At 35.9% G+C, this 27,825-nt stretch overlaps 2 protein-coding genes across 2 annotated transcripts in view; one reads left to right on the top strand and one right to left on the bottom strand.

The window, feature by feature from the left end:
- The window catches only part of LOC123711001, a 73,144-nt gene that overhangs the window by 17,232 nt on the left and 28,087 nt on the right, over nt 1-27,825 (top strand). The gene's annotated exons all lie outside the window — the stretch shown is intronic.
- On the bottom strand, nt 1,278-27,065 carry LOC123710606 (lysozyme-like). The gene is made up of 4 exons (XM_045662625.1): nt 26,924-27,065; nt 22,499-22,587; nt 2,744-2,807; nt 1,278-1,411 (listed from the first exon to the last, which is right to left on the bottom strand). Exons 1-4 carry the CDS (start codon nt 27,063-27,065, stop codon nt 1,278-1,280), a joined length of 429 nt encoding a protein of 142 aa, XP_045518581.1.

The raw sequence follows: 27,825 nt of genomic DNA, 5'->3' as shown, positions 1-27,825 counted from the left end.
TTCATTTGTTATTGTTATTTCGGTGTGATCGTGAAGAACACAGATCTGAGATTTTGGAAAATCCATGTTTTGCTTTATTGTAAATGGTTAAGTTAGGTTAGGTGAGTCTTGTTGCCTTGGAATGTTTATGAATCTCGTTAAACATTTCATTCACTCACTTGTCTGACGGAACTTTTTTTTTTTTTTTTTTTTTTTTATAAAATAGGGGGCAAACGGGCAGGAGGCTCACCTGATGTTAAGTGATACCGCCGCCCATGGACACTCTCAATGCCAGAGGGCTCGCGAGTGCGTTGCCGGCCTTTTAAGAATTTGTACGCTCTTTTCTTGAAGGACCCTAAGTCGAATTGGTTCGGAAATACTTCAGTGGGCAGCTGGTTCCACATAGCGGTGGTGCGCGGCAAAAATTGCCTTGAGAAACGCTCAGTCGAACTTTAGCGACTTGATTGAAAATCGATTTTTAATTAACTGTCTAGAGATTCAATTAACTTTCTGATTTAACTACTTTGCTGCGACATATGAATCACGCCGTTATCTTTCGGACTGGCATCCCGGATTTCTCACGCTGTTTCACTGCGGCGTACGAACTAGTGTGAAATTTTCGTTTCCATATTTTTTTTCACGAGAAACTATATTGAGGGAAGAGTACAATCTACCCTTGCATTATACTAAATTATAAAAGAAAAAATGTAAATTGGTTACCCACGAATCCATACTTATTAAGCTTAAATTGTTCCGGACTTATGAAAATATAAATAATTTTTAGTAATAAAAACAATAGCTTTATTCTTATTTATATTGGTAAACAATAAATGCAGAGAAACATTACGATGTAATCTTGCGTTATAATAAAAAAAAAATACAATATTAGCAACTAATTTAGCTAATAACTTAAAACTAAGGTATAATTCGGAATCAACAAAGTGAAAACTGCTTTCCCTCTGATTTTTTTTTGTGTATAGCAATGTAACACCCTATATTTTTTTATTCAACCTAGGCTGATATAAATTTATCAATTATCAATAACCAAGATTAAATTTCGTAAACAATACATCAGTCGTTTAAAATACGAATTTACTAATATTTAATTACATATTTAATGATTGCTTACACACTAATGAATAATAATATCTATGTTTGTATTTCTATAGATACTTCTTTAAAAAGCGACTTCAAAACATTAGTAGCGCAAAATATACGTTTTTAAAGTCGATTTAAAATAGAGGTATCGTGCATATGCAACATTGCATTAACTTTGTCGAAGGCGCAAATGATTTCTCTTAGCACCTAGATAGATCCGGAAGGCTCTTTTCCTTGCAGTATGCGTAGGAGGAGGGCCAGGCCTTGAACCCAACTCTATCGTAGATGCGTTTAGCACACCTTACGTCATCAGCCAAATCTTCATTTAGGAGATCTAAATAAAAACATAGTGTTAAATACAGATATGCTATTGAGCCAGACCCATAACAAAACCGCTTCGATAGTTTAGTCACATATTCGTATACTACGCACTTGCCATTTTAATTTCATTTTTATTATTCATTAACGTCTAATATGTATTATATTTTACGAAGTTTAAGTCCTAAGGAAGCAGCAGTCTTACCATGTTTAGTCAAAGCATGTTAATTGAATTCATATCATACGCTTTTACTATAATATGTTATTACTCTGTTCGGTTTAGCAGTTGAAGGTGAAGGACAAAACATAGTTGTACGAAAATGTGCTAATTAAATCATCAATTAATCATAAATGTAATATTGATTATCTTACGCTGTGAAACTATTACAATAAACAGAAGCACTATTTTTATACTTACTTGTAAAAATACAATGACTTTGATCTTATTATTTCGTTATTTGCGCTACGTACAGGAAACGAATTGCTTTAATTGTCTTCGTTGTATTTTATAAATATTTACATACATGTGTTAGTGTTATATAATAATAAAGTTTAACTTTTGTTTCCAACAACTCAGAACACATTGCAATCAAAATCTGTTGTAACGACATTGAAGGGACTACTCATATTTGATGACCGATGACGTTGTTATTAAGGCCCTATCCCGGCACGAATTGCTGTGTCAGTGTCTCGGGGTGGACTGCGGTGCGCAGTAGAGAGCTGGAGCAGTGAGGCGCGCCAGCCCGCAATAACAATTAGTTAAATACTACATTAAATTAATGTAATTTTATTTAAAAAAATCTGAAATGGATTACTTGGCTTGCGATAAAATATATCGTGTAAATTTCAAATACATTTTCCTGAAAAAATCCATTCTTTCAAAATGGATACATAAACCACTCAACTTCACCAAATATTTTTTCCATTCGCCATACTTCAAGAAACGATGACAAAAAATGGAAAGATACAATGTACTTTTTTGAAGTTTGGCGACCGGGTAGGCCCTTAAGTACCTTATAATTCACCTTTGATTTTGGTCAATATAACTGTATGTTGTTCTAAACGATGTCGTCGTAAACAGTTTTGACGGTAATTTTAAAATATCACGACAACTGAAAGAAATGTGTTGTAGTTTTTTAAGTTAGCAAGTAAATTAGTTTTAAAGTGTCTTATTTATATTAAATATATGATCGTTAAATGCGTTGCTTAAATTTAGCTTATAATGATGCATTCTTACCCAGCAAATATGCATTGCATTTATGATTGCTCTTTATGCTATTAATATGGACTTGTATCTGTTTAAAATAACTAAAGGCTATGAAGGCACAAACAAAATTAAGTAAAATACCTTCACACTTCATACTGCAGTTGCCACCTTTTCTGCCTTTTTTGCACCAGTCCTTGTTGTTTATCTGTAAAAGATTTTGAAATAAACAAGTTATCACTAGCACGGCTATTTAAAAAAATGTTTTAAATAAACATTATATCGTTCTTTATATTTTTCTTTCTAAGTTAAATTATAAAACACAAAACTATATCATCACTCATTTCTTTTAATCTATTCATGTCACAGGATGTAAGTCTAAAGTACCATCATTATCACCGAGACGTACCGTGATGATCATGAATTCTATGCCCGACTGCTTAACTAATTCATGAATACATATAAATATATCTTTGACGCACAGCAATCCTTAATTTCAACAAAATGTTTTACACTTTCAAGAATTTCCGTTGAAACGGTTGGAATATAAAATAGTGAAATCCCCATCCAATGGTGACGTTTATTCGCTGTCTGCGCCCGTCTATATAGATCTCCTTCACTCTATAGGATTTCAGGCCAATTGAATTTGCGGAAAATATAGGATCACTTCTTTAGCATAGGTCTCTTACATTTTACTGAAAAGTAAGAAAAGTAATAGTGACTTTTAAAATAGGCATTTCTCTTCAAAGGTAGTTGGACAAATAGAAAATTAAATTATAAATGGAAATTAAGCATATGGATTAATATAGATATTTATACGATTACTTAATCGTGATGTTTCATATTTAATGTTGATAATTCAAACATGTATTTAATGTTTTGTCTTAATACGCTCAAATAAGTTTGATAATACATCATTGAGAATCATTTTAGGCTTAACTTATTCATTCATGATTGAATTTGTATAAAAGATTCCCAATTTGTTTATAACTCACACCAAACCTTATTAATACATATGCTATATCTAAAGGAAACACATTTTTTACCGGATTGAAGCTATGTATTATTATAAACTTATAAATATTTTACATCATTTTAAATTTCTCCCGACGTTTCGCATGCTTTACATCGTGCGTGGTCACTGTGACAATATTAAAAGATATCTGATATACGTCACGGTTCGGTTTAACTGTCATTGAAGTTTAGATGTATTTTAGTAATTGAATTTACATCGTAATTCCTGGACTATTTAGAAGCATTGTTCCATACGTAATTAAAATACTAATACAACCACAATTAAGCTTAGTGAAATTGGATTTACTATTCTGTCGCAATATGTTCAATAATCAATAGTTATTAATTAAATATCGTAATTACTGTTCGGATTGATTGTGAATAGGCCGACCGTTGTTGACAATTTTCATGTTTAATATTAGTTACATTAACAAATTTGTATGAACGATTTGTGTTTATTTGATATTTGATTACATTATACAGCATATTATAACAAGAATGTGAAATGATTTTATGAATTAAATTTAATTCTTGTCATTGCTATAAGATCACTTGACATATGTTATGATTTTGTTACAATAAACAGCATTGAAATTAAATGGAATTAATATATTGAAATGTACACTTATGAAGGGCGTAGGAGGAAAAGATTTGGCAAGAAATGGCCATTAACGTCACAGGCTAACCAGAGAAAGAAATTATGAAGTACAGTAATATGTATTATCATCAATATACTGGATTTAAATAAGTGGTACTTTACCCACTAGGACTAAGAATAAAGGTAAAGGACGTTTTGTCAAATGAAATAGTATGACATGGAAAGACGAGACAATGTTGATGAAGTGTTGCATTTCTTTAGGTAAAGAAATTTCAGACGCGATTCGGCTGGTCGTACATACATAGGTGCTAATCCCGACATTAACATACGGTAGCTAATGTTGGGTGTTGTAGAAAAAGAATGATAGTAGAATAAGAAGTACCTGGAGTAAAATTGCAAGTAAGGATAAGTAATATTAAGGGTTAAAAATAACGAAAGACAAGGATATGCTTAGTTTGTTTGGCCATGTAGAACGGATGCACGAGAAGGGGTTAAAAAGTAGTATAGTAAAGTCGGGTTGGGTTGGCGTTGTCAAACATACTTAGAAAAGGTTGGCCACTGTTTTTTTTTTGGCTTATATATTGCTAAATAATATAAACACATTTAACACAAATTGTTTGGGATCGCAAAAATTACAATCGTTTATTAAATCACCGGACCGCAATATTAATCGTATAACCGCACCGAACATGCATTATTTTGGTTTGTCCCCAATGCACTGTATACAATCGTAACTGATCATTCTGAGGGTTAAGGTAATTATAAGTTATAAGCATTTATCGATACTTTGTTATTTTCCTATTTTCGTAGCTCGTAGCACCTTATCACACTTTTCCGATACGTATATTCTAATTATCGTTTAAATAAAGGTAAAATTTATTCAAAATTTAAAATAGATATTTTATGAAGATATAGTTATATAAAGGATTACTATGTGGACTCTCAGTCATTCGTGGTAAAACACAGATTTCTCTTAAAATTAGTGACTCAGTTCAGTGGCTTTTGGCTAGGCACTTAGGCAATCCCTGACTGCATTCAGTCAAATGGGTTACAGGTATTCGAAATTCATGTAAGTTAGGTTCGATGGGTAGTTAAGAGATTTCCAAGTGTACTGCATATTAGTAACTTAGTATTTTATTCAGTATTGGATGTGCAATTAAAAAAATAAATTTTTATTTAGTTAAAATCATACTTGTCGTCCATTCTCGTACATTTTACGATTAATCTCATATAAAAAAATGGATACAACTATTTACTTGAAGCCTCACATATACCTTTTTTTAATTCTACATCAGATTTACAATTAATTATTATAATTATGTTTTCATCATCAAATGTAACCTAAAAAATCTGAAATATTTAGATATATTGCAAACGATTTACGGCGTATTTAAAATAAAACTACATATGTATTTACAAAGCTAGAAAGCGCTGATATTTTTCATCTCATATATCTAAGTTATAAAGTATTACCATATTTGTATAAGCTAAACATATTTGTATGCAAGTCGTATCATAAAAGCCATTACAGCGACATTTGAACCGTAAACGGTAGAAAAACGTCAGATACGCACATATTCGCGGGGAGCGCGATAAAAATGTAAATTTCAGCGGCACAGCGCTGCATTTTGTATTTTGTCAGCAAACACGTTTTTAATTAATTCGCTTATTTATTTGAACGTGTATTGATAGCGCTGCGGGATATTAAGCATATTGAGTTGCTATACGCTTTATTGGTGACAACCATATTATAATTAATGCGTAAAGTCTGTGTACAAATTATTCAGTTCTGTCAAATATGTTCTTCTCTTTGAATTCACAAGTTATTTTAAAACAAAACATTATTTTGCTTATCAATAGTTTCATTTGTATAAACTTTGCTAGTCTGTTATTATATAGTATTATGTATTCTATATCAGTATGCATACGACAATCATATATGAAGTTTGATGTCTAGTAACCACTGTCTAGACTTTGACATGTGATGAAATTGTCATAGTTTAAACTTGTGATAGTTACATCATGAATACTTAGATATGCCAACTTCGGAATGCCAAAATGATATGGGTCTTTATGAAGTTCATGGTTTAATACAATAAGGCAGTTTATTCAATTTACCACAACTTTAAAAAAAAAACGTTCTAAGCAATTTACGAGAAAGGTTCAACGCTTTCTGTTATTTCATCAAAATTATTAATTTATTATTATATATTTATTATAAATTTAAATAATATTTTATGATTTTTTATTAAAATATTTAGTATACAGCCTTTTAACTTAAAATATCAAACTGTACTTATAGGTTTGAGTATAATAAAGAAATATTTATTTTATTATAGTCAAAATTTGTTTTTAATATCTTATTTGGTTCATTTTGACCCACGACAAAGGCAAGGCAAATTTTACTAAGCCTTAATAGCATACCCTAAATTATTAACCTATACAATTCATTTGCACGCATGAATGAATTCTGCCAAGTGATCTCAGTTATTGTGAATGTGAGCGAGCAGGGTACAAGCTGGGGATTAGCAATCTCGCGTGAAAGTATTAGCTCACTACGTTATTTACCGACCCCAACACGTCTCGGCGACTTCTGACCTTTTGATATAGGGCTGTTACTGCTATAATTTACAAATGACCGTGATTTATTGTATTTATTGAATAGTTAAGGTTGATTATTGCTTAATAGTATTAGGAAAGTATTTAGAATTATATCATCTTTGAAGTTTTCTCAAAGGGATTTAAAGCATTGCTTGTAAGGATTATAAGCAGTGTTGTAAAGGATTTCTATATGAACGCAGTGTGCGCCAATATATATATCACTCTTATGTTAGAGTTTAGAACTATATTAGAAGTATCTTCACATAAATAATTTGCGATCAAAAATCCCAAGTTTCTTAATTTAAGACATTAATAATAACAGGTCGACAGAGAGATGTAACATTATGTTCCATGTTTTAGTAATATGTCTTAAAATCAGCCCTAGCAGTCCATACAATTAAGTATGCCAACAGCCAATTTACTTACAACAGATTTAAAAATCAAAATAATATGTTTTTGAAAACATAAGTTCTAACATATTCAGTACTTTTAAATGCCTTAAATGTAATTACAAATATAAATTGCCAACCCTATCATTGTCCCGTCTGAATTCAACGACTTCGATTTGTCGATACCGTCTTTAGTGGTTTCAATTTAGTGTACTAAGTCTTGAGAAACGGTTTTCTGAGTAATCACATGTTGGCTGGAATAATACGGTTTCACGAAATGAGACTCACGCTCACAGTGTATTAGGATTTCGGTAAAGTATATGGATAAGGGACCAATGTTGATGTTATTAATGTGATTGTTTTGTGAGCTTCTTAACTATGATAGTTTTACGTGTAAGCATCGTTTATTAGTAAACCACGAACCTTATGGAAGCTATTCTACTCATTACGTTATAAATGGAACTTAAAATACAAATACAGGTTCATCACACAAATATTCGTTAGGACCCGATGTGGTTGGCAGTACCAGAAAAAGCTGTAATGTCACGAATATGTTTCTATTGTTTAGGCAAATTGTTTAAGATTTTATCTATAAAAACATTAAATAAAGTTAATTAACCATTTTATATGTTTGGGCGGATGCAAGGCACTGGGATAATCCTGTGTTATGGATGATCGAACTCTTTGGAGGTAAAAAAATCTACTGTAAATAATTTAGAGATTTTGAGCCTGCGTTGTCTGGAAGAAACTTTCTTTAGCAGTAGTATAATGTAATATAATTTTTCTCCTGCTCTGTGTAATTATGATGTAAATAAAATTTTATTATTATGTATGCACATAGATGTCGTATATTTCTATTAATAAAAATATTCCGCAATTAATTTTCACAATACCGTTTTCAGTCAATATGTTTCAATCAATGAAATTTTATATATCTCGTGAAATGGTTGTAGATTCGCTTTGATTGTAGAACTGTCGAGCTTTGTAACAATTGACTTGATTGCCACACTACAACAGTGATCTGTCTATTGTAGTGGCAGTAGACGATTTAATTGTTTTCCAATTGTCATCGATCTTAATAAAGAATTAATTTTGTTGTAAAGTTCGATTAACTCTCTATTGAGACGGGTACGATATGTCGTACCCGTCTTTTTACTAGTTGTTTTATTAAATATATAAACCTTCACATTCTTTATGGAATGTTGATGATGCTTAATAATTGTATACGCTTCAGATTTCAGACAAAATACTGAATATAGTATAAAAAGACTTAAAGGTTTCGAAACTCTCCCTCGAGGGCAGCAGGGCTTCTCAGCCCTGTATTTTTAAACGTTACTAAAAGTAAGTACAACGAATGGGTCGAACTCGTTGATGTTTAAAAAAAGCAGTGGCATACAACAATTTAGGTCTGGGCCTCAGATTTCTGTATCTTTTTCGTGATGATTTGTTTTCTCTATTTCATAAGTAGGTGATCAGTCTTCTAGGCCTGATACGCCATCCACATTTTGGGTATTAGAAACCTTTTAGAGACAAGTAGGTGATCATGCTTCTGCCTGACACGCCATCCAGTTTTTGAGTATTAGGCAAGCCGGTTTCCTATTAATCTCTTCTTCACCGTGCGATTGGTGCAAAGCCAGGGTTGCTGAATCTACGATCTGAGAGATGAGAGTCGCATGTTGAGATCCCTAGAACGACACTGTTAAAAATTATTGGTAATTGCTTTTCGTATATGTATATATTATTTTAGTTTTTATTTTCCATAATATTGAATACGTCGTACTTGGAAACCAAGACATATTAGATATAATTATGCTACTAAATTTATATCAAAGGGTCTTTGTAAACGATTCGGTTCAGATATACAGGGTGATTGAAACTGTAAGTACTATCTTCATGTATTGGAAGCTTACGTTTGTGAGTGACGCGACGTGTTTATCGATACTGTTAAAACAAAAATATGACTTTTTATTCACGTGTTGTGTTACTACACAACATAGAAGTATTAAATTTAAAAGAAAATATTTGTGTTGGCCACTGATTTTATTTTTATTTGAATAAAATATTGCCTGTGATGGTAGATTTACGGTGACGCTGATATAAAGCGGTCAGTAGCAGTAACAACTGCTTGGGCATCTGTATGCATAGGGCATGGCCCATATAAAATGATGAATTAGAATAAAGAATAATAGAAACAGATCTATGTTTCTATTATTAGATCTGTTTCTATTATTAACAAGCTGCTTCCGCGAACTTCGTTTGGTTTTGATATATTCTTATTACTTAGCGTACCTTTGTAGCAGCATTTGGTTTGAAACATGTTGCTAACCCATAGAGACACTCACTTTTCCAGATTAAAACTCAAAGTACAAAACAAAATAAATTATTGTTTTTTTTTATATATTTCTCTCCAAAATAATACGAATTGGTCCAGCTGTCTTCGAGGTTTGTGCTTATTAATTTATTTAGCTATTCATTTTAATCGATATGCAGTAATTCAGTAGCCCAGCCCTATTTAAGTTGAAGCTGACACAGACGAATGATGGTATAGAGAAATCACCGGTCGCCTGGAGTCTAAGTTAGGAGAATATCACAATTTACACCCCAATTCACGCTTACATAATACAGTAATATAGTACTGTATTGTAGATATTATATGTGTTATTTTGTTTACGTTGACCGCTATTTTGTTTAGGCCTAAGAAGATGATTATATAAAACGCTAAGAACGATTGAAATTGTCATAAAGAGTATCATTTAGTAACGTTTTAACGTCTATTAAATTGTCTTTCAAAGTTTTTTTTTAAAAACACTGATCTTTACCAATAAAGTATAAATTGTTTTATTAAATACAATTTTCAATATGGTGGATTAAATTCCATTCGTTACAATTTTAAATGTGGTAATTGTTAAAAATTCAGAATGAAATTATGAAATAATAAATTAAAAAATATGAAATATACGTGGTTTCATTCGTAACAACTATTTTCTTGAATAGTAAATTGTCTTGGGTGCAATTTCTCTGAAAATGGCGGTAATTACTTATATACAGTTAGCATAAGTGTTTCTCGTATGAAACACGGAATTAAGTATCTCTTTCAAATCCATTTAATCCGACAAAGCCATAGCAAAACATGTATCCGATTAACCACATCTAATCCTGATATTTTGTGCGGTTCGATGCCCTGTCACTTCCACTTAAATTAACACGACGAATCACGGTAGAATACATTGTACAGAGGAATATACGTGAACAGTTTGACAATAACGCAAATTGCTATTGAAAACGCACATTGTACACGAAAAGCGGATTTTCGACGTATTGAATTGAAGAGATACAAACATGCAAGTATTCATACAAATTATGTTACAGCAGTAAATTATAATTTATTTTTTTAATAATTTACTGTATTTTATGATTGCTGTTGTCAGGTTCTACCGAAACACACATGTTAACGTGTAGAACTCAAACGAGGCACAATAAATTATTACATATATTACAGTAGTAGTAGTACCTGTAGATTAAAAAATATATTATATTTAATAATGACATAAACACATACATTCGAAGGAAGGAAGAAAGTCCGACGGAGTGAAGGCCTGCTCCAAATTCTTCCAGTTTTATCTTTGCTACTATTTTTCAATCTTGTCATAATGTCTAAGACATTATAACATTTTAACCATACAGTATAAATATAGATTAAATCTTTATAACTATCGTCATAGTTAAAACATGTTAAATTTGTTACGGTCCAGTTTTAACATAATACCAGTGTAAGCCATTACTGAAAATAAATGTTTGTTAGTAATCAATTGGGTGAATAAATATTGACCGGAGTTCGTTTAGAGTTCTATGTTAGTGATTAGTGTGGAATCATGCAAATAAGCGAATATTGATGCCTTGTTCATGTTTCACATCAGTTTTTTAAAATTAATTAAAAACACCTTGCTTCGGCTCGCCGTATGTGTTTTTAAGAGCTGGTTCCTCTATGATTGTTAGTTCCTATAAGGTTAAACCAAGGGGATGAAACTATTGATATTGAGCTTGAATTGGTAAATTTAATCTATTGAAATTGGACGTGGACGAAGTGTGTTGTCGAAGTCAGTTTCAGCTTTTAAATTGTATATTAATTAATTTTTGTACCAAATAAATAATTCATTGTTATTAACTACTAAGGAATCTTGTTAACTTTTTTCATGTAGATTGAAATATAAAGAAAATTTTGAATAATGATTCCAGTAATTATTCCTATACAAACGACCCTTACGTAGTATGGAAATGACGTTTTCATATATTATCCACGATAAGGCTCTCCCTCCTAATGATATAATGCGATAATCAGAAGTTTTGACAAAAGAATTACCATTTATATCGCGTTTCATTTTCATTTCAGTATACGTTTCAAAGTAGCTCCTTTGAAAGCACGAATGGAATCTTCAATTTTCATTTAATCTATATTCATTTTTCAAATTAAACGACTTTATTTTTTAACAGTTAACTTGAAATAAATAAATCCTTTATTAATAAGTCGTAGGGCTTGAAGTCGCGAACAGTCGTTGTTCAGGTATTCAAAATTAATAACAATATCGTTAAGATCGTTTCATATTTTGCGCTTGAAAACATAGATTTTTTTCTACCTTACGTTAACATTGATGTAGACTATATATGTGAATAAAATAATTACACTAATAAACTAATTAGTGATAAAAACCTAAATATTAATGTGAAACATCTTTTATTAAATAAACAGCTGTAAAACTAATTTAGAGCTAATATTAAAAAAAGCATCGCCACCCTTCGCCTCAGATTTCTGTATATGTTTCGTGATGATTTGGATTATCTAATAGGCGATGTAGGTTTTTAATAAGCTGTGTTTGACATGCCTTTTTTGGGTCTAAGACATGCCGGTTTCGTCACGATGTTTTCCTTCACCATAAATGCGAGGGGAAGTGCACATAAACGTCAATTGGTGCACAGCCGGGGTTCGAACTTATGACTTCAGGGATAAAATTCACACGTTCAAGTCATTAGTCTTATTAATTTATACATTTTTTTGTTTTTGAGTTTGTAGAAATCATTTTCTGAACTACTTAACCGTCTTTTGTTTTAGATTCTCAATCTCCTTATCTGATTTATAATAACAGACCTAATGAACGATAAAATGGATACGTTAGTTAATACACATTCATTTACTGGCCGTTTAAATTGTTTGCAATTAGCCTGCTAATCTATCATTAATATGTAAATACATTGTCTGTGTGCAGTTGAGGTTTGGCTCTGCTTTACCTTAGTTTGAGCATTGAAATTGAAATTACACAGACTGATTTGCCTGGCACAATTATATTGTGTGAAACGTAATGGTTAAATGTAGTACATAGATAAATGTTATTGTTGTATTAATTATGTAAGGATGGAGGCTTTGTGCCCATTAAAATCATGATGGTTTTTTGATTGAATAAGTACTGTTTACACTAACGTTAGTACTTAGCGATACGTAAGACTATTTGTTTAAAGCTATTCTTTCTTGCAGCAAAGCCACAGAGTTAAACTTGAAAGTTTGACAGATAATGGAACATGTTATCTTCAGTGGGTACAAAACTTTGATTCATCTTTACGACAGGATACTTTGTACCAAGTATTTTGGAATAGGGGATGAACAATATAGTCAGAATTTAAGCCTTGTTATCCTATATTTATTTAGGAAACGACTTTGATATGGAGACATTTGCAATACTCCCTCGAAGTCAGTATCGTATTCCTGTGTTTTTTTTTTTTTTTATAAAATAGGGGGCAAACGGGCAGGAGGCTCACCTGATGTTAAGTGATACCGCCGCCCATGGACACTCTCAATGCCAGAGGGCTCGCGAGTGCGTTGCCGGCCTTTTAAGAATTTGTACGCTCTTTTCTTGAAGGACCCTAAGTCGAATTGGTTCGGAAATACTTCAGTGGGCAGCTGGTTCCACATAGCGGTGGTGCGCGGCAAAAATTGCCTTGAGAAACGCTCAGTCGTGGAACGTCGGACGTCGAGGTGATACGGGTGGAATTTTGTATTTTGCCTCGACGTCCGATGCTGAAACTCAGCTGCAGGTATTAATCCGAACAACTCCTCTGAACACTCTCCATGGTAAATGCGGTAGAAGATGCAGAGTGACCCCACATCTCTACGCAACGCCAAAGGATCGAGCCGCTCGGAGAGGGATTGGTCATCGACGATTCGAACCGCTCTTCGTTGGATACGGTCAAGTGGAAGGAGCTGGTACTGGGGAGCCCCCGCCCAGAGGTGAGAACAGTATTCCATGTGGGGCCGTATTTGCGCTTTATAGAGTTGCAAGCGGTGGCCCGGAGTGAAGTACCGTCTCGCCTTGCTGAGCACACCAAGCTTTTTGGAGGCTAATTTAGCCTTTCCCTCCAAATGACCGCGAAACTGAACGTCGTTCGATATGTCAACGCCAAGTATTCCGATGCTGGCTGTGGCTTCAAGAAGAGTGTTTTCGAAAAGAGGAGTAGCGACAAAGGGTATTTTTTTCGCGGAAAACGCGCAAACCTGTGTCTTCTTGGGGTTAAATTGGACTAGGTTTAGTCTACCCCAGTCCGAGACTCCACGTAAAAGAGTTTCGACTTCAGACACAAGTTTGTTCCGGTACTCATCGACAACTGCCCGAGAAATACCTGCCCGGCCAGTGTAAAGAGTATCCCCAGTGCTGTCGTCCGCATAGCAATGAATGTTGCTAAGTTGCAACATGTCATTGATATGCAGAAGAAACAGGGTCGGGGACAGAACACAGCCTTGTGGGACCCCAGCATTCACGGGTTTAAGGTCGGAACATGCTCCGTCGACGACGACCTTGATGCTCCGATCGGCTAGAAAGCTGGAGATCCAGTCGCATAATTTCTCAGGAAGCCCGTAGGCTGGTAGCTTCGAGAGCAGTGCTTTGTGCCACACCCGATCGAAGGCTTTCGCTATGTCCAAACTAACCGCTAGTGCCTCCCCCTTGGACTCAATTGCCTCTGCCCATCTATGAGTAAGGTATACTAGAAGGTCACCAGCTGAACGACCACGACGAAAGCCGTACTGATAATCGCTAATCAGCTGGTGGCCCTCTAGATAACTCAAGAGCTGGCCATTAATAATGGATTCCATTATTTTGGAGAACAAGGAGGTTATTGCGATTGGGCGATAGTTGGATGGATCAGTGCGATCGCCTTTTTTAGGGATCGGATGTATCGAAGCGGTCTTCCAGCACTTCGGGACAGTGCCGAGCGAGTACAGGTACCGGAAAAGGCGCGTCAGGACCGGAGCCAACTCAGGAGCACATGTACGCAGCACAATTGGAGGGATACCATCCGGCCCGCTCGACTTATGAATGTCCAAGGAAGATAGTGCTCTGCGAACAGCACGTTGCTGGAATGTGATTTCCGGCATTGAGTTATCACACCGCGAAATCGCCGGTGGTGATCTCCCCCGGTCATCCAAAGTCGAGTTGGACGCAAAGAGACAGCCCAAGAGGTCGGCCTTCTCCTTCGCAGTGTGGGCGAGCGAGTCATCCTCTCTGTGCAGCGGTGGTATCGATGGCTGACAAAAATTCCCTTGTACAGCTTTGGCGAGAGACCAGAAGGCTCGAGTCCCAGAAGGGAGTTGGGCCAATCTCTCGCCAAATCTGGCGATGTGCTCTGACTTTGCCTTAGCGATTTCCCGTTTGAAGGACCTGGAGGCTGAGTTATATGCTTTTTTATGTTCGCTGGTATTGGCATCACGAGATATCGCCGCCTCCGCCCATGCATTAAAGCATTCTCGCTTTCGACGCGATGCCGCCTTGCAAGAACGCTTAAACCAGGGCTGTGACCTGCCACCGATCGGCACCGCAGAGAATGGAATAAAAAGTTCCATGCCCTGCAGAACCACTTCGGCGACAGAGGCAGCGACGGAATCTGGAGCTTCCGACGAAAAGCACATAGGCCCCCAAGGGTAGGACGCAAAGAAAGACCGCATCCCATCCCAATCTGCTGACCGATAGTGCCAAATACGACGACAACCCGAAAAACGGGGCCTAGGAGGGCGCGTAGTAGGCACAGTACTCCGGACCACACAATGATCCGATGAACCCAATGGCGGGTCAACAGAGACTTGATAGGTCTCCGGATGTGAGGTCAGCAGAAGGTCCAACAAAGAGGGTTTATGACCATCCACATCTGGTATTCGCGTAATCGCAGGGACCATTTGTGACAGGTCGTAAGCTAAAGCAAAGTCGTGAAAGGATCTTCCCGCGTGATCGGTGGTTTCTGAACCGAGCCAATCGGCATGGTGAGCGTTAAAATCGCCAAGTATCACGATTTCAGCGGTAGGAACCCCTTCGAGCAGGGAATCTGTAGCCATTTGGATGTGCTCAATGAGTCGCTCAGTTTCGGTATTTCCGCTATGGGACCTATACAGGCATGCGTAGAATCGCGGATGGTCATCGCAGTCTACGCACAGCCAGAGGCTAGATAGGTCCCTTCCTTCAAGCGACCCGAGGCGACGAGAACAGATATCCTCTCTGACGTACACGCAAACTCCCGCCCGCGGCACAAATGAATGTTCCAATTTGTACCCCGGGTAGGAGAGGTAGGAAGTATCAGCCGGGAAGGATATCTGAGTCTCAGTAAGGAAGAATAAGGCCGGCTTCGCAGTTTCGAGGTGAAAGTGAACCGCGTTAAGATTAGAGTTGAGCCCCCTAACATTGGTAAAGTCCACTGAGAGCGTGGAAGGGGATGCCTTCGGTAAATTCTTCCGTTTGCCCCGAGATCGAAACTTATAGTTTTTTGAGCAGTTTTTGCCCACCCCAGAATACGAAGGGCAGCCTGTGCATCCACCACCGAATACTGATTGTTCCGATGATGGACGCCCAGAGGGGGATTCTCCACAGCGGAAACGTGTGGTACCCCCCTGGGGTAATCTCTGTTTAAACTGCATCTTCATATTCTGGGGGAGGGGGGAATTGATGGGCTCCGGGAGTCTCACTCACCGCACGAAACGCGAGTACAATAAGATGAACCTATTGCATCACTTCACGCCGGTTTTCTGTGAGACAGTGGTACTGCCCCGGTCGTGCCTGCCCGATTGGCTGAAGCCCGAAAGCAACAGCATGGCACTCCCACTAGGAAAACTCCCACTGTGTGACATGGTATCGTTGTCGTCATTTTTAATAATCATGTTTTTATCTTTACAGTTACTAAGTTTATTTTATTATATTTATCAATTATTATAATTTTTTTTTGTATAATCAGTATTCTTTCAGTGAAATTTTTGCTCTTCGCAATTCATTATTTTTACTTTTTACTCCTATCTGAAAGAGATTGCTTAGTATCCCTGCCGGTTACATCATGATTTGAAGTTTCTTGTTAAAATTAATGTTAAATTTGTATGTTAAATTGTCTAAATAAATAAATATTAGGATAATAGTAAATGTGGATGGTTGACGCACGTGTAAGTGAGATTTTATTTTTTTTCCGGTGTTTCTGTGATTTTCCAAAGCTAAAATAGTTGTTATTGTTCTATCTTCACAAAAGTAACCCTATTGGTGCTGGTAAAGTATAAAATTTAAACTTATATAGTCGCTGCAGTTCCAGTAAAATGGATCCTGACCCCGAACCTCCCGACCCGGGAACCTTTTCTACGTCTCGCAAACGACAAGGAGAGGAGAGAAATATGCCTTCCTTTAAAAAAACAATTACGGATCCCACTCAGGCAAACCCGTCTGTTCAACACCTATATGTCCACCCCTCCTTTTCCGATGGCCCTCGATCGTACTCTAATGATGATAAAGGTCCATTCATTGTCCAAGTTTCCCGGGAAGTAGAGGACCCATCTTCTGGAGCCTCGTTACGTGCTATTACATTCGGTCATTTATGCATAAGCACAAAATTAGTTCTGTCATAACGGTGGTGTAAAAAATGTAGGCCGTAATAAAATTACCGTTGAGTTCTCTTCTGCTGAAGCTGCCAACAACTTTCTGGTTAACCCGATTCTCGCTATGTGCAAGTTTAAAACTATTACCCCTTCTTATAACATAACCAGAATGGGGTTGGTCAAAGGTGTACCGGTAGACTGGTCAATGGACGAACTCGTTGATTCATTAGAGCTTCCTCCTGGATGTGGTGAGGTATTAAAGTCAAGGCGACTGAACCGAAAATCAGTTACTGAGGGTGTCACCACCTGGGGGCCTACCCAATCTGTTGTCCTTACCTTCAGGGGACAAATGCTCCCTTCTAAGATTTACTCTCACCACACTTCCCTCCTTGTCGAAACCTACAGACTTCCAACCATACAGTGCCTGAACTGCTGCCGTTTTGGTCATATCAAATCGGTCTGCCGATCTAAGCCCAGATGTTACAGGTGTGCTCAGCTCCATACAGGTGATACGTGCGAAGTCACCTTAGAAACATCCACATGTCTACATTGCTCAGGTAAACATTTTGCTTCTGACAAGGGCTGTCCAGTATTTACTCGACAGCAATCCATAAAAATGGTGATGTCCCAGAACAATATCTCATACACTGAAGCAGCAATTCAGTTTCCACCTGTCCGACGTTCATATGCTGAGATAACAAAAGAAATGTTTACCCCTCCTGTCTATTCTCTAAGATCTCCTCAAAAAGCCCAAACTCCTACCAAAACTTCCTATCGCCAAACAATGTATCGCTCCTTTCGTCCCCAAGCTTCTCTAGCAAAGGGGTACGATAGAACAGCTCACCAGACTATTGTTGGTGAGTGCTCCTCATCTCTCCCAAATGGTTGTGCTCTCAACAATAATGTTAACACCCTTCCCTCTCAGGGCAAAATGTTAGAATTTATTTCTGAATTCCTTCTCAGTATTGTCGCCCCATGTAGCGAAATTCCCCTACCGCCCAACGTTGCCAAAAACCTACCCCACCTCTTTAAATTATTACAAAACGGACCCAATAACCCTAATTCAATGGAATAGTAAAAGCTTACGTTCAAGAAAACACGAATTGATCTCCCTCATAAACCTCCATAAACCCACAATTGTTGCCATCTCGGAGACATGGCTGAGACCTGGTTACCGATTTCGGGTGCCTGGTTTTTCCTGTCTGAGGGATGACAGGAATGATGGGTATGCGGGCAGTGCTGTCTTTGTACGGCATTCCCTCCCTTTCTCCCAAATTCCTCTTCCTACCCATAGCGAACAGATTAATGCTGTTGCTGTTCGTACCTTAGATATTTCTTTTGTATCTTTGTATATTCCTCACCCTTCTCCTTCTGTTCTTCCCGAGATACAATCAATTTTATCATCCCTTCCCAGCCCTATCATAGCCATGGGTGACTTTAATACCCATCACACTATGTGGGGGTGCCACGCTAGTGATAGGTTTGCTCCACTGCTGATTGACTTACTCGACGTTGTCAATCTCTGTATCCTCCATTGAGGATACAGAGATTGACAACGTTGGGGAGCCATCATTATGGCTCCCCAACTCGCAGGGTATACCCTAATCAGAATCCCAAATCTACAGTGGATCTCACCCTCTGCTCCCCTAACCTAGCCTCGCAACTAACTTGGAACGCCCTTGAGTCCACCTATGGCAGTGATCATTTTCCCATACTTATTACATTAAACAACAAATCCTTACCTCTCTCTTACCACAACCCCCTTTTGAAATATAAACTAAAAAAAGCAAACTGGAAAGAGTATGCCCAATCCGTTGATTGTATGGTAGACACTCTGCCAGATTTGGAACGTGAAGAAAATGTCTTGTCAGTGCTATGATCTATTTTTAAATTCTCTCATATCTTTTGCCGATTATCAGATCCCCAAAAAGCACTCTCCTAAAAATCTGCTGCTTTCCTCTCCCTGGTGGGATGATGAATGCAGCGATTTGTTTGGTAAGAGAACGGCTGCAGAGAAATCTTACTCAGCCTGTATGTCTCAGGAGAACTTTAATAATTATCAGAGGCTTGATGCTAAAATTAAAAGGTTAGTATCGAAAAAGAAAAGATCTAGTTGGATACAATTTTGTGAATCCCTTAGCCCTCGCTCTCCATCCACTATTGTGTGGTCAAATGTGAGGAGATTCCGTTGTTCCCTAAACCATGTTGATGCTTCTTCAAATAACCCTTCTGACTGGATTAACAACTTTGCAGACAAATTGGCTCCACCTTTCGTTCCCTACGTGGACTCATTTCTGAGTTCTATGCCAGCTCCAGCTTCCGATGAAATGGATGCTCCCTTTTCTTTCTCTGAGCTTCAAATCGCTCTTAATGGTCTCAAAGATTCAACTCCAGGGAAAGATGGCGTTCCATATTCCTTCCTGGCTAGACTAAATGACAAAGCTAAACTTTACTACCTTAAAATAATAAACAAATGTTTTGAAACTGGTATTATACCGGCATCTTGGACATCTCAAATAGTCATTCCCATTCTCAAACCTGGAAAAATCCCTTCAGATTCAAATTCATATCGACCCATAGCTTTGTCATCTACTTTAGCTAAAGTAACAGAACACCTTCTTAAAAACCGACTGGAATGGTTAATGGAAAGTAGAAATATTCTCCCCTCCTCCAAATTTGGGTTTCGGAGGGGTTTGAGTACCACAGACAGCGTCAGTATACTGACAACAGACATTCGCCTAGCCTTTACAAAAGGAGAGTACCTTGTGGGTGTGTTTCTTGATATTGCTTCTGCATATGCCAGTGTCCTACTTCCGGCGCTCAGGCAGAAAATGCTTAACCTGAGTGTACCTTTGAGGATGGTTCATCTCATATGTAATCTGCTATTTTGCAGATCTATTCTGATAAAGCATCAGGATACCTCTCTTCCCCCCAGACTAGTCTGGAAAGGTCTCCCTCAAGGCTCAGTTCTCAGCCCTCTGCTCTATAGCATTTATACCCACGACCTCAAACTGTCTGTCACCAGTTTCTGTAACATCTTACAATATGCTGATGATATTGTCCTCTATCACAGCTCCGGCAGTACAGGGGAAGTATCCTGTCGTATCAATTCTGCTTTGTATTATCTAGGCCAGTGGTTGTCTGACCACGGCTTGTCCCTGTCAGCTGGCAAATCTCAGGCAGTGGTGTTTACAAGGAAGAGATACATTCCTACTCTACTCATTTCATTTGAAAATCAAGCAATCAACCTGACAAATAAAGTAAATTTTTTAGGTATTTATTTAGACAATCGGCTGAACAGAATTGCCCACTCTGAACACATAATAAAAAATGTGATAAAGGTTTTAACGTATTAAGAGCAGTAGCGGGGGTTTGGTGGGGTGATCACCCCTATTCTTTAAAGTTATTGTATAATGCCTTAGTACGTAGTCATATGGATTACTGTATGTTTGTTCTGGATCCCTTTAACAAATCAGCTGCTGGAAAATTAAACAAAATTCAGTATAGGTGCCTAAGAATCATTCTAGGTGCAATGAAATCCTCCCCTATCCTATCCTCCCTATCCTATCCCCCCTCGGTATAAAATTAAATGAATGAATTATCCTGAAATTTAAATGTCCTCCCGAGTCTTCAGTGTTCACAGGAGAGGCCACAGCTCTATTGGAAGCAATCCTATTTGCACACTCCCATAACATACAACAGACAGCTATTTTGACAGACTCTTTAAGTTGTTTAATGTCCATTAAAGAGAACCCATTTCGTAGCAAATCACGTTTTCCTATTATAGTAAAAATCAGGGAGACTCTGCTCTCTTGTAATCAAAAAGGATTGTCTATCATACTAGTTTGGATTCCTAGCCACTCAGGTATCCCAGGTAACGAGACTGCTGATTCATGTGCCAAAGCAGCTGTTGAGTCAGGTTCTCTAGATAATTTTAAAAATTCAGCTCAGGATCTTTGTTCTCTTGCAAAGATATATCTGGACAGAACCTGGAAGACATTTTGGAATGACTCCAAATCGGTTAAGGGTAAGTTTTATGCTTCCATCCAACCAAACATACCAAGACAACCCTGGTTTTGTTATTATCGAAATGCAAATCGCTGGATTACATCCACAATCTCGCGTCTGCGTCTTGGACATGCTGGCACCCCTGTTCATCTAGCCAAGCTCCGGATAAGGGATCACTCTATCTGTGAGTGTGGCTTGGATGAAGGCACTGTATCTCACATGCTATTTAATTGTCCCAAACTAACTTATCCTCATTATGATATTCTTCCCCCTAAAGTCCCACGTCCTTTAAGTGTTAAATGTTTGTTAATGTTTGTGTTTTGTCCATATTGTAGATTTTTATGTAAATATATAGAAAGCAATAGAATTAAAGTGTAATATATATAAATTATTCATAAATAGTAAACAGTATTTAATAATGCTTTTACTCATATTTGTGTTGTCTCAAAACTAACAATCCAATTTCAACTATTTTTTTTTGTGTATATTCAAAATTAACTAAATTATTATTTTTACCGATCAATCTCCTTCGTGTCTTCTCCATCTACACGACACTGGCGAAGTACCTTGTGCCCAGTTGGCATAAATAAAAGCCATAAACAAGAAGAAAGAAAAAAGAAAGAATAAATATTATCGTCATTACATTCATTATCATTAAATCTGTTTAAGCTTCATTAGCTGTATATGTTTTATAATATAGCTTTGGACATCTATACGTCATGTCATATTTAAGCTTGTCATACGTTAATTTCTATTGGGAGACGTCACTAGGGGCTTAGCGTTAAGCTAAATTAATGCTTGGTAAGGCGATATCGTTTTGTCTATATAATATTAATTTATTAAGATTTACTTGGTATTCATTAGAATAGTATTGTTTATAACTATTTATGTATACATACTTAATACTTTCTGGCAAATAATTTTAAGTCATCACGTGTTAGACGCAAAAATCTTATATAAATAGAATAATAAAACAAACAAGTCGACTGGATAAAAAAGTCGCAATAATTTTTAGAACTGAAAACGTTTTTAGCGGTTGCTGTAAAAATATTACATACATTCTTTAATTTTAATTGCTTTTTTTATCTATTGATACTACGTATAATGTTAAGGATGTTAATCAACATAGGTGTCTTATTGAAATACCTATAGAAATAATCTTATAAAATAATAGAATATTGTACACCTCAACTCAAACTCAAAATAACTTTATTCATATAGGTAAACATGAACACTTATGAACGTCTGAAATGATGTTAAATTAATTGTAAATTGTTCTTATCTAATCTAATGCATATATGAATGAACTGTACCTACTAAAAGTTAGGAATTGATTTATATTATTCATTTATAAAAATGTCATAGTATTTTTTTATTTCATATTACATTATATAACTATGATTTACCTGAAAGAGTCCATAGCTGCTATATGAGTTGTTGTGGTTCGTTTGTTTGTCCGTCTGTCTGCCACTTGCATGCTCGATCAGGCATACCCCTGAAATAATATTTAATTTTATTCACATAAGAGGCAATTGAATTTAATACTATTTAAGGAAAATATGTACAAAGACTGCTTCGCTGATCACGAGTACTGTAAATGTGTACGAACACTACACAGCAGATAAAGTTGCACTTGTTACACACATCTTATTTTATTGGAAAGTATTCCTTTAAAGTTTTCCAGTAAGAGATCACTGAAAAGCAATAAGGACGTTGCCACCCTTATTCATTAATTTTTACTTTTTATTATCGGTACTGATATCAAGCTTCGAACCTAGGAAACGATATTCGAAGGAGGGTTAATACTGATGGGAATATATATAAAATATCTTGATCCCATCAATAATTCACTTCCAACCCTTCACGCATATCATTACAGTATATCCAATCCAAACTAATTCTACAACAAACTACCACACAGTATAACACTTAAAGACTCCAAAACCGCCCCAAACACGCACCGATATAAGTAATAATTTAACGTTATTCTCGTGATGTTATAAGACAGTCAATGGTTATTTTACTTAAACGCAAATGTAGTGTAAAAAATATCGATAAATATATTCAATAATATACACGTACTTTAAAGCTTAAATTGCTATTTAGTTGTATTCATTACTCTCCGGCTATCCAAGTAATTTTTGTGACAAAATATTTCGATTAACTTACCTATTGGTAAGCAGTATATACAAAAGTGGCACGGTAATTTGTTGCACAGCCTAAAACATGAATACGGAATCGAACGTGAAATATTATTATGCTATAACATTTAAAATAAAGGAAACTTGAATATTTCGGACACGTATTACGAAACACCATAAATTACGAGCCCTTCAACTAATAATTCAAGCCAATGTTGAAAGAGATCTGTGGCTTGTTCTACGTTGATACGCCAATAGTTTGGTCAAAGCACCAAGTCGTTGTTCAGAAGAGTGGCATCCAATAAAATACAACACAATAGCCATGATGATCGCCTTTGATAGAAGATGACACTATAAGTGCTTAGAGCGTGTGCGTTTTCAGTTAATCCCACTGTACGAGTGTGATTTTATCAGAATCCAGTGGCTTTTGATTTAAGCGTTTCGTATTAATTAGAATTAATTTGGATACGGTTCCCTGTACATTGTCAATTAAACCCGTTTTCCGACTTTAAACTTAAATGAAAGCCTCTAGAAATGTTTTCCCTCAGCGAAACCTTTTTATGCAAATAGTTACCCAACTTTGTTCTACTTATTTAGCCCAATTTACTTTAAATTGTAACCGACTTCCGAAAGTACAGGAATGGTTAAGTCTTAATTTATCATAATTTTTAACCCACAGCACAATTAAATTCCGTTTTGCATAATATCTTACAAATTTGTCTATCTATCCTAAAATATTTTGTCTTAACTTCGTGCTTTATACCTTATAGTAACTACTATATAAAGATGTACTCTAAATACACATTATAGTAACCGTAGGATAATGTTATAATTGAGTAACAAATTGAAGTAAACTGGCCTTCCTATTAGTTAAAAGTCTGTGCACTAGTTTTTGACCTTAACGCAAACAGACAAATGCGGCGGAGGGCTTTGTTATTTAATGAAATAATTAATGTATATATATAATTTATAAAAGTTGGAAGTGTTTAAAACACTCGAAGTGTCGAAAACTTTTTGAAACTTATTTACCAAGATGTCTATTATAAATATGTATATAAGACAATTAAATTGTGTGTACTAATACTACATAATAATAATAATAGGTTGGTGAAAAAATATCTTCGCATTTTTTAAGAAAATTCCCAATTTTTTTAATATAGTTTATTTACATTTAACTAAAGTATGTAGGAACCACTTTTTTCGATAATTTTGCCATATTGTAGGTGGGGTATCCCATTGCTATATAAATTTTGGGGCTTCTGATCAAAATACCGCGACAATTGGTTTTGGCAGTCCTCTCGTGATGTTAACCTGACACTGACTAAAGAATTCTGAAGAGACCGAAACAGATGGAAATCTGAAGGTACAAGGTCAGGACTATATGGCGGATGCTATAACACCACCCAGCCAAGCTCTGTGTGAGGTCTAGCGTTATCATGATGAAAAACCACACCCCTTCTGTTGATTAATTCCGGCCGCTTTCGCTTTAATCTCATCAGTTGTTCGAAGAGTTCAAAATCGATGGTTCTACCTGGTGGTAAGCAAATTAATAATACCCTTTCAATCCCACCAAACACACACAGCATCACCTTGTCGCGAGTTAACCCGGGTTCCACCACAGTCTGTGAAGCCTGATCGGCCTTTCACAACGACCTTTTTAGCAAGTTCTTGTCGTAGGTGATCCACTTTTCATCACCAGTTATCAGCTTCTTCAAAAATGGTTCGGTTTCATTACGTCGTAATATAGAATCACAAATGAGTACACGGTTCATTAGGTTTCTTTCAGTGAGCTCGTGAGGTACCCAAATATCGAGATTTTTTGTGTACCCAGTTTTTTTCAAATGCGGCAAAACTGTTTCGTTGTCAATTCCCAGTTCTTCAGCTACGTCGTAACTACTGATATGCTGATCTTGCTCCACTTTTTAATAATTAAAAATAACTCATTTTCCTAATTTGAATTTGGAATTATCTTCTTTAAATTTTAAACTTTTAATGATACCAAAACCAGCCAGATACAAATAGTATAGCCAAAGAGATTTTATTAGAAGTTCATACACACTATGTTAAATGTATATTAGGACTTTTCCCCAACCTAGTATTTGAAATAAATCCCTAACATAAGTTAACGTTGATCTAAACTTACTATGATGATATAACGAAGCGCATTAACCATAACCTTAAAGAATATCAACTTTAAGTATTTCCAGCAAAAATATACAGCTATTATTAGGTATACAGTGCTTTATAGTGGATTGCAATTCGGTGACAGAATTAATAGGGAAATGCATAGTGAAATGTCAATATTAATATAAGATATTAATTTACGTTCGGTTAGACAGTTAATTGAATTTGCAACTCAAACAATTCTATTTATATTATTAAACAATGTTTACTGTTCAACTGTTTAATGTTCAATTGTGTGTAATATTCTATGCTTTATAAAGAATTCAATTATCAACAGAAATTTAAATAAAATATAGAAAATATAATAATAATGCCCTCAATACAATGAAAATAACTCATAGTTCTCGCCCTGAAAGCGTTTTAATCGTTTTAAGAGGTATCTTGATGAATACTCCGTCATAGATGAGACACTTTAAAAAAAACCTTACAAGGGATAGAAAGAAAAAGTCTAGTTAAATCTTCTAGCAGTTACATTTCTATTATTACCAATTAACTTTCTGTGATAGCCCGAAACATTATTTTGATGAAAATCGAACCGGCACCTGAGAAGGTATTGAAACTAAAATAAACGTGTATAACTTTTCAATACATAGTCTGTTTGGTGTGTTGAATAATTTATCGCATTTGCATACTAACTTTGAGGATACGGAAATCAGTAACTTTGACAGCTTTGTGTTGTGTCAGCATCAATTAAGTCAAGAAATGACATTCAGGTCGAGTTACGGTTGGTTTACGTTTAAACGTCTATGTCTGATGCACAAAGTTATAGGTTTGAGACGTACTAGCGACCGGCCCAAGCTTCGCTAAGGCAACCAAGACCAGTAAACTTTGAAGAATTGTCATGAATCCTTTTAAATATTTGTGAAAATCGCAGTAAATTCCTTGATCCTTTAGGCACTTGTTTTTTTTTGTAGGCATTATTAAACTCTAAACTTTACTCTAGAACTCAATCATAATGTTTATTCCTTACGGCAGCATTCGTAAGAAACTTGCGTACGGCCGTATTTTCTCCGAATTACTTTTCAAATCCAGTTACCACGAAAAAGGCTTTATATTTCAAGTTGTTATACAGCCTACATTCACAACTAACGTGTTTTTCTATTGGTTACATAAAATTTTTATAATAGGTTTTCATAACGAACCTCGCAAAATTAAAATGTATAATATTAGTATCTATTAGCTTAAAGCCGCGTTTTTACTTGACGTACTAAATTTAATACTTAAGACGACCATTTTTCACTGTATAACACGATTTTGAAAATGTATTTATTTAACGTCTAGTACTAGAAGGTAAGGTTAGAGAGCGTGTCACACGCCGTCGACTTTTGGAGCCTAAGGCATGCCAGTTTCCACACGATGATTACCTTCACCGTTCCAGAGAGTGTTAAAGGTGCACATAGAAAAACAATTGGTGTTAAGCCGGGGCTCGAAGCGACGACCTCAGGGATGAGATTCGCACGCTGAACGCCACTAATATAGTTAGTTCGTATTTAGAAGACAACTTACAATTTGGTATCAAAGTTCTTGGGAAATTATACCGCAGTAGTTCTCTCGAGAGCTGGCATCTAGTAAACGTCCGTTTGTGTCCATGGGCGCTGTACACCAGGACCAAGGTGGTTAGAAGCAGCAGTTTTGGATGTAATCTCATCTTGAAAATCTGAAAACAAATAAATTTACAAAGGTAAAAAAATTGAATTTATGAATTCCCTGGAAAGTGCAGAATATCCTTTATAATGAATATCAAGTAACGTTGCATAGCAATGTTGACAATCTAATGTGTATTTGTCTAGATAAATTTCTTTATAATAAAACCAACTAGCTTTAATTTTTAAGCTCTCGGTCTTAAATTTCCGTATTTGTTTTGCGAGACATTAATCTGAGGTATAGAATCTTCTGTGTCTAACACAGGCCGAGAATTCGGGGGGACATGCACATAGAAAGTCCATTGGTCGTACGTCCGACCTCTTGGATGAGAGTCGCACTGGCTACTAGGCTTATACTGCTGGAAAAATTTAAAAAACAAAGAAAAACAATAGAATTCTCATCACGAATTTTACCTTCCAACTGTAAATTAGCGTAAATACAAAAGGAAACAACAATATAAGGTTGCAAAAGACTTCCATATTATTATTACCTATACAACTTTGAGATTCAGTCCTTTGCAATTTAAGAGAAAATCACAGTGAAGCTAATTTGAATTCTGTCGAGTCTTAATATCTTAACCTGAAGACAATGAAATAGGAATATTTGATGTGTTTTATGGTTCCACTTTCAGAAATATTTTACCCTTTATCGTCATTATTCATTGTAAAATAAAACCGTTTGAATAATATTATTATTATTAAAATAGAATGCGATTTCAGTTCTATGATATGCAACTATTTTTCGAATATATAGTAAATTATCCG

Source organism: Pieris brassicae, chromosome 6, assembly GCF_905147105.1.
Source record: "Pieris brassicae chromosome 6, ilPieBrab1.1, whole genome shotgun sequence".
Lineage (NCBI taxonomy): Eukaryota > Metazoa > Arthropoda > Insecta > Lepidoptera > Pieridae > Pieris > Pieris brassicae.
Note: the sequence above shows the minus strand (reverse complement) of the source record. Positions and strands in the feature narration are given on the sequence as shown.

What these genes read in the sequence shown, in the direction of transcription:
- LOC123710606 (XM_045662625.1), bottom strand. Translation starts at nt 27,065, where the DNA reads ATGAGATTACATCCAAAACTGCTGCTTCTAACCACCTTGGTCCTGGTG. An exon ending in AAGAACTTTGATACCAAATT is followed by an intron (nt 22,588 to 26,923) that starts GTAAGTTGTCTT and finishes ATATTATTTCAG; the next exon opens with GGGTATGCCTGATCGAGCAT. An exon ending in GCAGCTATGGACTCTTTCAG is followed by an intron (nt 2,808 to 22,498) that starts GTAAATCATAGT and finishes AATCTTTTACAG; the next exon opens with ATAAACAACAAGGACTGGTG.